This window comes from Pyxicephalus adspersus, chromosome 6 (genome assembly GCF_032062135.1).
Source record: "Pyxicephalus adspersus chromosome 6, UCB_Pads_2.0, whole genome shotgun sequence".
Lineage (NCBI taxonomy): Eukaryota > Metazoa > Chordata > Amphibia > Anura > Pyxicephalidae > Pyxicephalus > Pyxicephalus adspersus.
In genome coordinates, this window is record NC_092863.1 from 32,606,139 (window position 1) to 32,619,289 (window position 13,151).

The 13,151-nt window shown below is 37.6% G+C and overlaps 1 protein-coding gene and 1 gene segment (V, D, J or C); one reads left to right on the forward strand and one right to left on the reverse strand.

Annotated features, from left to right (window-relative positions):
* The window catches only part of LOC140333459 (uncharacterized), a 5,986-nt gene extending 4,551 nt beyond the window's left edge, over positions 1-1,435 (forward strand). Inside the window, exon 2 of the mRNA XM_072415134.1 lies at positions 470-1,435. Within this exon, the coding sequence (XP_072271235.1) occupies positions 470-1,065 (596 nt within the window). The 3' untranslated portion in view covers positions 1,066-1,435. The remainder of the gene's footprint in view (positions 1-469) is intronic.
* The window catches only part of LOC140333452 (immunoglobulin heavy constant mu-like), a gene marked incomplete in the record, with an annotated part of 720,383 nt that overhangs the window by 355,499 nt on the left and 351,733 nt on the right, over positions 1-13,151 (reverse strand).

The following is a 13,151-nucleotide window of genomic DNA, read 5'->3' on the forward strand; positions in this document are numbered from 1 at the left end:
TAAAAAAAAAAAATTCATGAAAAACAGTGGATCACTTTTGGTACAGAAATCTAGACCTCAGTGTAACGCTCAGGTGGTTAAGGGTACGTCCCCGGGGTGAGGGGCCGTTTTTTATTCATGAGCACAGGTCTTTTTTGACAAGGTTCCAGTTTGGGGCGGTTTTCAAATGATGTGTGGTGGCTACGGGGCGGTCTGCAGGTGAGTATTCATCGCATTTTTTCAGGATCGGGGTGGCCACGTAGGCTGCAAGGTGGGGGGTGGGGCAGGATGTGATCCAACGCATTGGCCATTGGGAATCTCAGCGTTTTCGGCTTTATATCCGGCCAGGGCTGTTATAGCTGGTGGGCAGGGCGGTGAACACAAGGGTCGACTGAAGCTGGCATGCTTGTTTTGGGATGCGGTGGGGGGTTTTTCTTCTTGCTCAGCTTGTGATTGGAGGGGCTGGATAGTTGTTCATTTATGTTTGCAGGTGAATTACCGTGCCTCATCTGGATTTTGGGCCATTCGTTTGTGTACTGGGGAGCCAGATGGGCGGACATGAGATTGAATGGACAACAGCTGGGCTTGAGTCGAGATGAGGCCAAAATTTGTTGGATCGGGATTCCTGGCAAGCAATGGCGAAGGGTGGTCCCGGAAGTTTACAGGTTTGCTTCTTTGGATAGGCCACCCAACGTGCTGCTTATTCATGCTGGGGGTAATGATCTGGGTGTTTGGTCCATGAGGGAGTTAATGCGCGATATTAAATTCGATTGGTTGCGGCTGAGGGAGGCTTTCCCGGGTATGGTCCTGCTTTGGTCGGATATTGTGGCGAGGCTGTCATGGCGGCATGCTAGGTCCCTGGAAAAATTGAACAGGGCGCGAGTTAAGGTTAACAAAGAAGTGGGTCGTTTTCTTGTTAAGATTGGGGGGCTGGTGGTGCGGCATTGGGAGTTGGAGTCGGAGCCCAGGCTAATTTTAAGGGGTGACGGAGTCCATCTGAATGCAGTGGGTACTGATCTGTGGCTTTTGAGCTTGCAAGAGGGAGTGCACCGGGCTCTGAGGGTGTGGAGGCGCGCGCAAACATAAGGTTTTCTGTTTGCGGCTTGATGGAGGGTTTTTACTAGGTCCATGAAGGGGTTAAGGTGCCGAAAAAAGGGGATGGGATTTGTTTCGGTAGTGGTGGTCCTGCACGACACTTGGTTGTTGTGGGGGCTAGTGTTAAAAGGGGTTATCCGCGAATTGTCCCTGAGGCGGTGGGATAGCGGCTGGGGGCCAAGTTAATGAGCGGAGGTACTTGGTAAAAAGGATTAAGAGGGGAGGAATTGTTTCATGGGCCTAGAAAGATAACAATGGCAGGGTGAAATAAAGGCTGTCATTAAAGTTGACGTTTAATGTGTTTACATATGTTGCTGTATATATATAAAGCCATGTTAATATATACAATGTTAATAAAATGAGCTGCTATGGCCAATTTAATCCAACAGGTGGTGTTGTGTATTTAATGGGAGATGTTGGGTTAGGTTGGAGAGGTGCAGTTCATGGGTTCCTCTGCCTTGCCCTAGTCATGTATACCCCAAATACAAAGCTGCCTGCTGCTGTGACATACACAGGGAGATCGGTAGAGGAGGAGGATGCAGGTGTCTATCACAAAGGGCCCCAATTTAATTTTTTCTCCATATTTTGTCTAACACTAGGCCTTTGGCTGAACAGTTTGAAAGATTACTATGCAAGAATTCCAACTCCTGATGGCTTCAGGAATCTGAGAAATATTTTAGTATGTATTGATCACCTAGTGGCTACACAAACACAAAATCACATTTAAAAATGGCAATAACAGATCACCACTTTGATTTATTTTATTCAACCCATCACTGGAAATATAAATGTAATCAGTTTTTTACAATGGTAAGCAGTATTTTGATAATAATTACCCTTAGCTCCAATAATTAAACTTGGATAATTGATCACAATTGTTGGGAGTGGCTTATACAATTTAATATAATACGTTTCAGTTGTGAATGTAATTGTGACTTTTGAAAAGTTGATCATGACTTTTAGGCAATTTCTAAAGTCACAATTATGCTGATTTTTTATTAATAAATAAAGCACAATAGACCATTTGGTAAACAATAGAATAATGAAATCAATTATTCATAAAAGTAAAATAATGTCAGGTGATCACCATTTTTGTAAATGGGGAAATGTAAATATTGTCATTGTTGCAGCTGAAATCATAGCCCTTTGGTGGTGAACATGCTAAGCACACCAGATTGTATGGGAAACTTGCACCTGTCTGTATATGGCCAACCAACTAGAATTTTGGAATGTTGCAGGCCAACATTCCATTTTCCCTCCCCAAAACAAACTCTATTCTCATGCCTCCTCTCCTAAAAGTTGCTTCTCACCCCACCTAGCTAATCATAGTGGACTTAGTCCGGTGCCTGCATTTATTTAAATTTCCTTGTAATTAGGGTTTTAGTTGGGAAGAATTTGTATTCTAATTTACTACCTACCCAGAAATGCCACAGAAATTAGGGAATATTTACAGCAAAATTGCTTTCACCTCCCAACTGTGCCTGATATGGAGGGACTGCACCACTTTCCTAATCATTTGTTCATGTGTTTGGCTAAATATGTACACCCTTTATACGGAAATATATTCAAATCCTTTAATAACGTGTTATTGTGTTATTTTTAAACCTTTCATCCAGCCAATAAATATTATTTATTTATTATTTAGCTAAGCTAAAATTAAAGAGTCAGCTTGAACAATTATTTTATTTTTTATTGCCCTAAAACGACACCATGTCAGGGGTGTATATAGTTTGCTTGTTAAGAGCTACGGAATTATTCACTTACTCATTCCTCCCTAAATTATGTGTACACATTAGATTTCCTTTCTATTCCCCTTCTTAGGACAAAAGGGCTGCGGTGGCGAATTTTTCAAAACACAAAGTGTACTTGTCCTTTATTCATAGAAGGTCAATTTGTGGGTGGAGGAAATAATTGGTGGGTTTAGCAGCGAAGGCTTCTTACACTGTACCCTGGTCATGACAAATCCAAAACTACAATCATCTCTATACCCAATCATATGTGATATTATGTAAGTTAAAAAAAAAGCATATAAAAAACAGAAACAACAAACCAATACATTCCATGACACGTGATATATATATGTATATGTGTTTGCTACTTTGATGATAAATATTTAGGTAATATTATATTTATCTACAAATAGTATATATACATATCTTTTATAAGTTATTGTACAAAAGGTTTATAATTATTTTCAGTTTCTGCTGCCACCTACTGAAAAATTGAAGAAAATTTAGACTAATTTTTGTCATATGAAGACAGATTTTCAATCAGTGTGTCTCTTGCACAGTAATACATATGGTTTGAGATGTACAGAAGAGATAAAGAAAAATGGTAATGACCCAAGGTGGCATATATAGTGCAAGGGCCTGCAGAATATTATAGTCATACCTGAGCTGGTGAAGTGAGGCTTGGAACAATAGTATCAAGCCAGTGGCAAACTTAAGTAGTGTAAGGGATATGATAAGTGTCTTTAAGGGCCTCATTAGTAATACAGGTGGTCTTGCGATTATATGTGTTAATGGTGTTATGCCAGAGTTAATGTTTACTAATGCGAATTAGTAGTAAAGTATTTAATTTATATTTGTTTTATGCTATTTTCATTGTTATGTTTAGTAATAAATTGGTTTGGTAAAATAAACTGCTGCAAAAGCCATTTGGCCAATTGGACAAAATGGGTAAACAGGCAGATAGGCTATGGTGGGAGGCAGTTAGCCTCTGGGCTACACAAGTCAAGGGGACAGTAATTATAGTGTGCCCCTCATCACCCCCCTTTGTGTCATTGCATTAAAAAAAAAAATAAAAGAGAAAATTAGGTATTCAGCTCAATACGAGCTCAGTATAGTTGTAATCATACCCTCTGCGTTATCATTGGTAAATTATGTTTTCTTTCGAAGTGTGTGGATGGAAAGGTGTGCATGGATAATTAAGCTCAGGAAATGAAGACAGCAGAATATAACAGACCAGGGCATTTTTGTTACCTCTTTAAAGCAAAAAAGTCACACGCATTTTTTTAGTCACTTTTCATAGATGAAGGACACAGTCAGGCTGATTCATCAAGCCAAATCGGAAGCTCGACATGCGTGCCAATTTGTGATCGGGAATCAGAGCATAAATGTATTATGTTTAAAAAAAGCACTTTAACATGAAAAATATATAAAAGCAAACCTCAAGATATCCTTGTTCAATTGTAAATACTTCTCCCAAGCAAAGTTATAACATATAGATAGGTATATATAATACACATATACATTACAAATGTAGGGACATGCAATGAATGTGGAATATCAATCAAAGATGTTTCACACGTTTCACAGATATGAATCTGCTTAGTCAGGAAACAGTTTACACATATCAAGGGGGTAGGTACTATCAACATATATTCCATTTACTGCCAACTTTAGCCTGGATGAGGAGAGCTCCAAGAGAATGGTAAGATGGCAACCCTGGCTGCACAACCAAATTTAGGTCTTTAATCAAATTAGTTCACTGTGTTAGTTGAACCATATAAACCTTCTAGCCAATGCACAGACCCAAGTGTAGCAAATGACATTGAAGAGCCCAGGATACATATCAGTCCCCAGATAGGGGCTAAAGTTGGCAGTAAATTAAATATCTGTTAATATTACTTACCGCCTGGATGTGTGTAAACTGTTTCCTGATGAAGCAGATTCATATCCGTGAAACGTGTTAAAATATATTAATATGATAAAAACATGTCTATAATTTCTTTATTTTTTCAGTAGGTGGCAGCACATAAGAAAATTACTGACTATAATATAACGTACAAATAAAATTAGAAATGATAAAAAGAAAATACAAACTCCTAGGACACTATTTAAAAAAACAGATAACCTGACTTTCCTTCAAACATTCCCTGGTAAGTATCAACTACTGCCATTACCCACACTGACCTGGAAAGTTTGACATGTTTACAGGGTATTTTTTATTTAGTAGGTTGCTGTCTGTTTCTCACTCTATAGATTCATTCTGTTTTGTCTAAATGACTGAAAGTGATAGAAAAATAAAAAATGTACCTTTTGTCACAAGAAGGGGAATAGAAAGGAAATCTAATGGGTACACATAGTATTGGGAGGACTGAGTAAATGACTGATTTCATAGCTCTCAACAAGCAAACTATATACACCCCTGCCATGCTGTTGGGATTATAAAAAAAGATTAAAATTATTGTTTAAGCTGACACATGTTTTTTCCATAATATGATCTTTTCTTAATATTAAACTATATTATTAAGAGGCTGGATTAAGAAAGGTAAAAAAATAAAAAAATAACACTTTATAACAGGTATATGATACATTTTTTTTTATAAATGGTGTATATATTAAGCCAAACACATGAACAGATGAATAGGAACGTGGTGCAGTCCCTCTATATTAGGGACAGTTGGGAAGTATGTGTATTTCCTCCTACTTTGTAATGAATATATCCCAATTTCTATGGCATTCTGGGCAGGTAGTAAATTAGAATGTAAATTCTTCCTAACTGAAAACCTTCACAGGGGTCCTAATCTTTCTCTGTTCTATAAAAATCATGGCTATACAAACACTGTAATCTAAAATAACAAGCAGCATGTCATTATAACAAGTTGCAGGATATATATATAGAGAGTTACTTTTTTTCTATGCTGCTATCTACTGAAAGAATAAAAATAATCAGTTCATCTGTTTTCAGCTCTTCCAATGTCCAGAGAACATTGTCATAGGAATCCTCACCTGAGAACCATGCCAGTAATAGTATAAGATTCAGTAAATGTGTCATTGTTGTATTTGATTTGTGTCTGTACTTTTCCAGGTGACGTGTAAAATATTCTCATTGCCTTTATACTGTACATGAGATTCAGAATAGGAAATTATGTCATATAATTTACATAGCATAACTAATATCTTCATATGGATGTAAACATCATTCTGTAATTCTATTATGTGAGCAACACAGAAACATAGCTAAAGGACAAAACAAATAATTAAACTGAAAGTTTTCCAATAATTTATTTAAGAAAATCTGAATAGCTGTGCAAATGACCACCTACATTGTTTTCATGTTTGTGAGTTGGGGCTTGTGCTTTGTATTACAGCTATTTGGTGTTATGCCAGGATTAATGTTTACCAATTAGCTAATGCTAATTAGTAGAGTAATATTTAATGTATAGTTTATTTATGTTGTTTTCATTGTTATGTTTTGTATTAAATCTGTTTGGTAAAATAAACAGCTGCAGAAGCCATTTGGCCAAATTTGGTGTACTGTTTTAACTTATTAAGGGGGTTAAATGGACGAATGCACTATGGTGAGGGGCACCGGCAGCTAGGTATGTCAGCAGTGAGCCTGTGAGCTACATAAGTCAAGGAGACTGTTATGTTACTGAGTGTGCCCCTCATCACCCCCACTTTGGTCCTGATTCATCAGTGAAATGAGCGTACACTACGTTCGCGCCGGTCAGCGACCTCTATTAGCGTGAGTCGGGCCCGAGTTCTAGTGAACTCGCCTGCCGGTTTCCTGCAAGGATGTCACATACGCCAATTAAGGCGATTAATTTTCAGCTGCATGATTCAGAAGGAGATGGTAACCTCAATGATGAGGTGATAGCAATTAATTAGCGCACTCCTGCGCCCTGTTCTGTGTGCATCTCCAGTCCATTTCACAGGAGAGGTTGGATCTTTAATGCTTGATGTTTTTTTTGTGTTACTTTTTTGTTACATTCTACTCCATCACAAACTTGCTTCATTTATAGTTACATTTGTTGCACTTCTTGTTACTATTTCTTTTGGTTGCAACACTGCAAACTAATTTCTTTCAAGCTGGATATATACTAAGTGGCACTTTCAAATATGTTGTCACACAATAGTATGAGTGTAAAAAAATATGTGAACAAACCTTTGTGATCTCATAAAAATTTCATTCCAGTTTGACTTTAGAGAAATCAAATATTTTAGTAAAGGATTATAGACAAACATGTTATAGGTGGTGTTACAGGTGATAGAAATTCCATTGCAATTAGCACTTGCACACTGAAGCACGGAAGTAGCTAAATATTTCAGCATTAGGAATGTCATTTGTGAATCAAGCGATCTCGGGCCAATAATATCATGGATCCTAAGGATCTTATGCTCCAACTGCCATTTAAAAACCAGTGGGTTTGTAAAACTCAGGGGATGGGTTGTGGAGGATGGGCATCAGAGGAACATGTTGAGACATAAAGGACCTATGACAACTTATGGCTAAATCTGAAGGATGTGTAAAATAATTGGGATAGTAATATGTTTACAGGCTAGGGATAGCATGGAAAGCACCCCATCAACTGGAAGGGGGAAATCTGTAAAGCCGTAATTACGACCCATAGGGGAGTATCTGCGGTGGTGTGATACAATTACATTTGGGCCAACTGTGCAGCCACATTATAAATGTGGATTTGTGGGACTGAAAGCGTCCCCTTACTTTTAGGGAGGAAAAATTTTTAGGTATGCATGGTCTTTTGCTCCCCAGAAAAAGTCCAAGCACATTCTTTGCAAGATAAAAGGCAAGCCAAGAAATATGGTCCTAGCCAAGAAATTTGCCATCTTTTCTAGGATAATAAATTGTATTTATAAAGCACAGATAAAATTTCTAATTGAATACAGAGATTTTTATGATATGCTCATACTTATAATTAGGGCAAAGATTCAAAGCTATACAGAGTTCACCTGTCACATCAATGCCATAATGGTACATGTCCCATATAGTGGGAATGCAGAAAGACAGAAAAAAGTCCAAATGTATAATAAAAGAACGTCTCAGTACACAGTGGGGTTCACCTTTTGGCTTCTTTAGGGAATGTAAAGATAGATAATATTAACTAGATAGTGTAAGAACAGAACATCAATGATAAACATGTAAAAAATGATGTCATTTTTGTCTCTCTATGTTTCCCACTATATGGGATGTGTACCATTATGATATTGACATGACAAATGAACTCTGTATAGCTTTGAATCTTTGATCCACAGATAAGGGGTTCTATGTACTCCTGGACTCATTTCCCAGAGTGATGAGTGGGAATCAGGGAGCCCCCTTAATGAAGAGGGCTTACTGATTTCAACAAACCCCCCACCTACAGACCACTCCAACATTGGGTCATGTTGTAGGTAGGAGGTCCCCTCCTCTAACGAATTCCCTTGTCACCGTTAGTTTAGTCATGTCTGGATTTTAAAAAAGACAAGGGAGCTACACTCTTTTTTCCCCTTCATTTTTGGAAAACAGGAGACTACAAAAGATTTTTTTTAGAGGTAGGAGAGGGGGCATATACTCCCTGCCCCATTTCTTATCTAAAATGTCCTGGGTCACTTGAAAGGTCTGGCAGAACAAATAGGGAGAATATAGCATTTTTTTTTTTTTTTGGTGGGGGGGTCACTTTCATTATTTTACATATTTTCATTTGTTTTATTTTGTTTTACAACTGTCACCTAATTTATTATAATCTTATAATCACAATTACAGAAACGATTGGTTGTCTTAAGACAAATACCTGTTGTATGTACATGCATTGGGTAAATTATAAAGAATCTTCTGATCCTATATATTAAAAAAATATGAATTACATTGTTCCGAATGCTCCCATGGGTCCTCCATGGGTCCTCCAGTGCTCCCCAGCAATTTTGGTCACAATACAATGTCAGGGGTCCTTGTAATCTACATTTAAAAAATACTAATATATTTCTTTTTGTAATTTTATTACTAATTTTATTCTTTTTGTAAATGGTGCCATGGGGCCTCCTGACATCTCCAGATTTTAACGGTGTCAATATAACACCAGAAACTACTAATTCTAATTTTGCTAAGAATATGGTTGGATTCTAAGACAGAGGGCCTGATCTATTTAAGCTCTCTATAGCTGGAGAGGATACATTTTCATCAGTTAACCTGGGTGATTCAGCAAACCGGGAATTGATCTGGTGCAGGAATCAAAACATTTGCTAGCAAGTAGCAAATTACTTTGAAAAAAATCAATTCCAAATTTGCTTGATCATACAGCTTCACTGATGAAAGTGATTCCTCTCGATGCTTGGAGAGCCTAAATAAATCGGGCCCAGAGCGTGGGAATTCTGACAAATTCAGAATTCCAATTATCCCTAGCTGATTTTAAATAAGATGGGTAACTAATCTTTCCCCATTCAAAAAATACGTACATACAATATATATTGTATGTACGTTTATTACATTGAAATGTACTGCTTTTACACATATAAATCCAATGTATTGAATCCAATACAGTTATTTTGTATTGAATGCAATACAAAAAGATTTTGAATTTCCCGCCCCGCCCCACTGGCAAAGTACACACGCACCCACGTCACCTGGAACTCCCCCAGTGACTCATCATGTGCAGAAGACGCCGGAGGAAGAACACAGGGTTTCTCTAAAACTTTTTCTTCCTAAAAGAGGGCCTGCCACCTACGTTCACAACCTTTTTACCCTTTCTTTGCCCTACTATCCTCTTGCCATGCGCCTATTATACTAATGCTATGGGCCTCTCTTGATCAGGGTTGCTGCGACCTTTACCCCTTCCTACCTTTACTTTAATCCCAAACCTCCACATCCCCACCTACTTGTCAAACCACCCCCCAACCTCCATAAATACTCAAACGCATGAATTTGTACCTGAATTGGCTGGCAAGCAAAAATTTTTATTATACAACAAATTTATTAATCAACTATTTAAAATGATAAATATAAATGACAACAAAAATAACGAACATACATACAAAGATACTTGTACCTTCTTATAAATTAGGAATAAATTAACATAAATTAACCCCCGTAGCGGTAATCCCAAGTGTGACTCCGGGTGGATTTTTATTGCAAAAAGCAGTAACCCCAAGTCACACTCAAGGTAAGAAAAAAAATCCCTACTTACCTGCGCCCCGCGATCCAGCGGCGATCCTGCTCTGATGCCGGGGTGTTTTTGCATTGAGGGTGTGGCCGGGCGGGAAATTTAAAAGCAGACCGTGTCCTGTTCATGCTGCTGCTCGTATCAGCAGTTAGATGTGATGCACAATGCAGGACTTCTGCACATCTTGCGGGTGATGTGAGCAGCAATAGTACATTCCGGGGTTGATGCCAGGGGCAATTTCCCACTGGCATCACCCCCGAAATTTACAATTGCTGCTCGTATCACCCACAAGATGTGATGCTCACATCCTCCTGGTGATGCGAGCAGAAGGATTGGTGGATTTAGGGAGTGAGGCGGGATGGGACATCCCCACTCGCATCACCCGGGAAGGTAAGTGATGGATTCTGGGGGCAGGAAATTTAAAAGCAGATTACAATGTAATAATATCAATAATAATTAGAAGAATAATCCTTCCAAATCATCACAAATAAGGTATTCAAGTTAGTAATACAATTAGCGATAGAGATACAATTGTACTTCTATAACTTACATACACTTTTAAAAGGGGACTTTTGGGATGCCTTTCTGAATTCTTCCTTTATATTCCAAAGCTTAAACATACATATCTTTTCTGTCTTAAGCTAATAAGATTAGCCATAGGATGTGCCATGTTAAAAGTTAGGATGTGACGCTAGGATGTGTTTAAACAAGTTTTTATGTTTTTTAAACGTTTTTTAAAACCGGGCTCTATGGACTTGGAACCTTCTCTGATTGCACATGGAGCAGTGAGCATCTCCTAAAAAGGTTCTTTGGAATCTCAAAAAGAAATTAGGCAAAAAAGCATGCAAGCCCCCTACCCTTTTGGAAAAAAAACAGACCCTCCTGTGCTCAGTAGTGGTAAGGCTCATCGTTGGGGCCCTGCAGGTGGGGGATTTGGAATTATTTGGAATCTGGAAGCCCCTTTTATTAAGTGTGCCTCCAGATTTCTGCCTCTTACCCTGGGGACACATACCTCCTACCCATTCCCAAATGAGTTAAAAACAATCCTTAGAAATGAATACATCACACACATTTATTTTTTGCTAATTATAACATTGCACAACTCTTGAATATCCTAAGATGTGTTCTTCAGGACCTTTTCAGAGCTGCTTCACATTTTCCAGCACTCTATTCCTTCTGAAACTGACAAGTGCTGAGTCAGATTCATTTCATTATCAGATTCATTCATGTCACAATCTTATGTGTTTGAATAAACGTAGCCTAGAAGGCTGCATATGTCTCCTAGGTACAACCTGTCACGAGCTTCCTCTTGTGATTGGCTGAAAGAGGTCATCATTGTTTATTTTAAAGGGGCTTCCAGATTCAAAATAAGTTCCCCACCGACAAACCAGCACAACATTGGCCATGTAGGGGGCAGATTTTAAAATTAGGAAGGAACTCGCAATTTTTTTTAAATAAAACCCACTATTTTTTTTTTTTTTAGCAAATTCGAATTGTATAGTGAGATATTTGACCAACCAATACTGGTGGCAATGTTATATTTAGGGGCTTTGTAACTAACATAAAAATTCTGTGGCCAGTAATAGCTTACATTTAAAAACAGCTATTCATGCCTATATTTCAACATTGTCAAAATCACATGCTTTTTTTTGACATATAGGCCCTGATTCATTAAAGCTCTTTCATCAGTGAAGATGTGTGATACAGCAAACCTGGAATGTTTTTTGTCCAGGATTGCTAATTAATAGCAAATGACTTAAGAAATTCTTCCCAGGTTTACTGGATCACCCAGCTTCACTGATGAAAGTGTATCCTCTCCAGCCTTTGAGAGCTTTCATAAATCAGGTCCAATGTACAATGAGTCTTCTAGACATCCCCAGAAAATATGATCAAAATATGGCCACATACAAAATATGGGTGACATACAAAATTTACAAAATATGACCAATTTACACCAAAACTATGAAATTCTGTTTTCCTGTTGACTGCAATTTAAAAATTAGGAATTTGTGACAGTAGTAATATGGCCAGATTCTAAATGACAAAGAATTCTGACTAATTTAAAACTACAATCATCCCTATACCCAATCATATGTGATATTATGTAAGTTAAAATAAAGCATATAAAAAACAAAAACAATGTATACATACAACCCATGACATGTGATATAATTGTATATGTGTTTGTTACTTTGATAATAACTATTTTGGTAATATTATTAGTCATAAATCATATCTTTTATGTTATTGTACAAAAGGTTATTTTCAGTTTCTGCTGCCACCTACTGAAAAAATGAAGAAAAATTAGACTCAGTTTAGTCATACGAAGACAGATTTTCAATCAGTGTGTCTCCTGCACAGTAATACATGGCAGAGTCTTCTGTTTTCATGTTGTCCATTTTCAGAGTCACCATGTTATTGTTGTTATCTCTAGTGACTGTGAATCTTCCTTTAACATCATCATGATAGCCTGTACTCCCACTGCTGGTAATATAACACAACCATTGTAACCTTCCATCAGAGAACTGTCTGACCCAGTGCATCTCATAGCTACTGAAGGTGAATCCAGAACCTTTACAGGTCAGTGTATGGGAGTTCCCCGGCTTTATCACCGCTGGATCAGACTGGGTAAGTTGTTCTGCAGACTGGACACCTGGGGAAAATATAGAAAAACAGTTATTTTTTTTTACAGCTCTTGTAATGTCCAGGTTACATTGTCATAAGAATCCTCACCTGAGAACCATGCCAGTAATATTATAAGATTCAGTAAATGTGTCATTGTTGTATTTAATTTGTGTCTGTACTTTTCCAGGTGACTTGTAAAACATCCTCACTGCCTTTATACTGTACATGGGATTCAGAATAGGAAATGATGTCATATAATTTACATAGCAGAACTAATATCTTCATAAAGATGAACTCTTCTATGTGCAATTCAACACAAAAACAGGGCTTGGAGATAACAATTCAATAATATTGTACATTATTTTCAATTATAAAGCTTTCCATTACCTAAATCAAAATCTTAAAAGTGGTACAAATCCCCACCAATGTTGGTTTCACGTTTGTGAGTTGGGCCATGTGTATTGTATTACAACCATTTTATTAGGTAATATAAAGGAAACATCACTGTGAAGAAACAATTACCAGTCTAACCAATCCTTTTTTGCATAATATTTTTTATGGTCTGCAA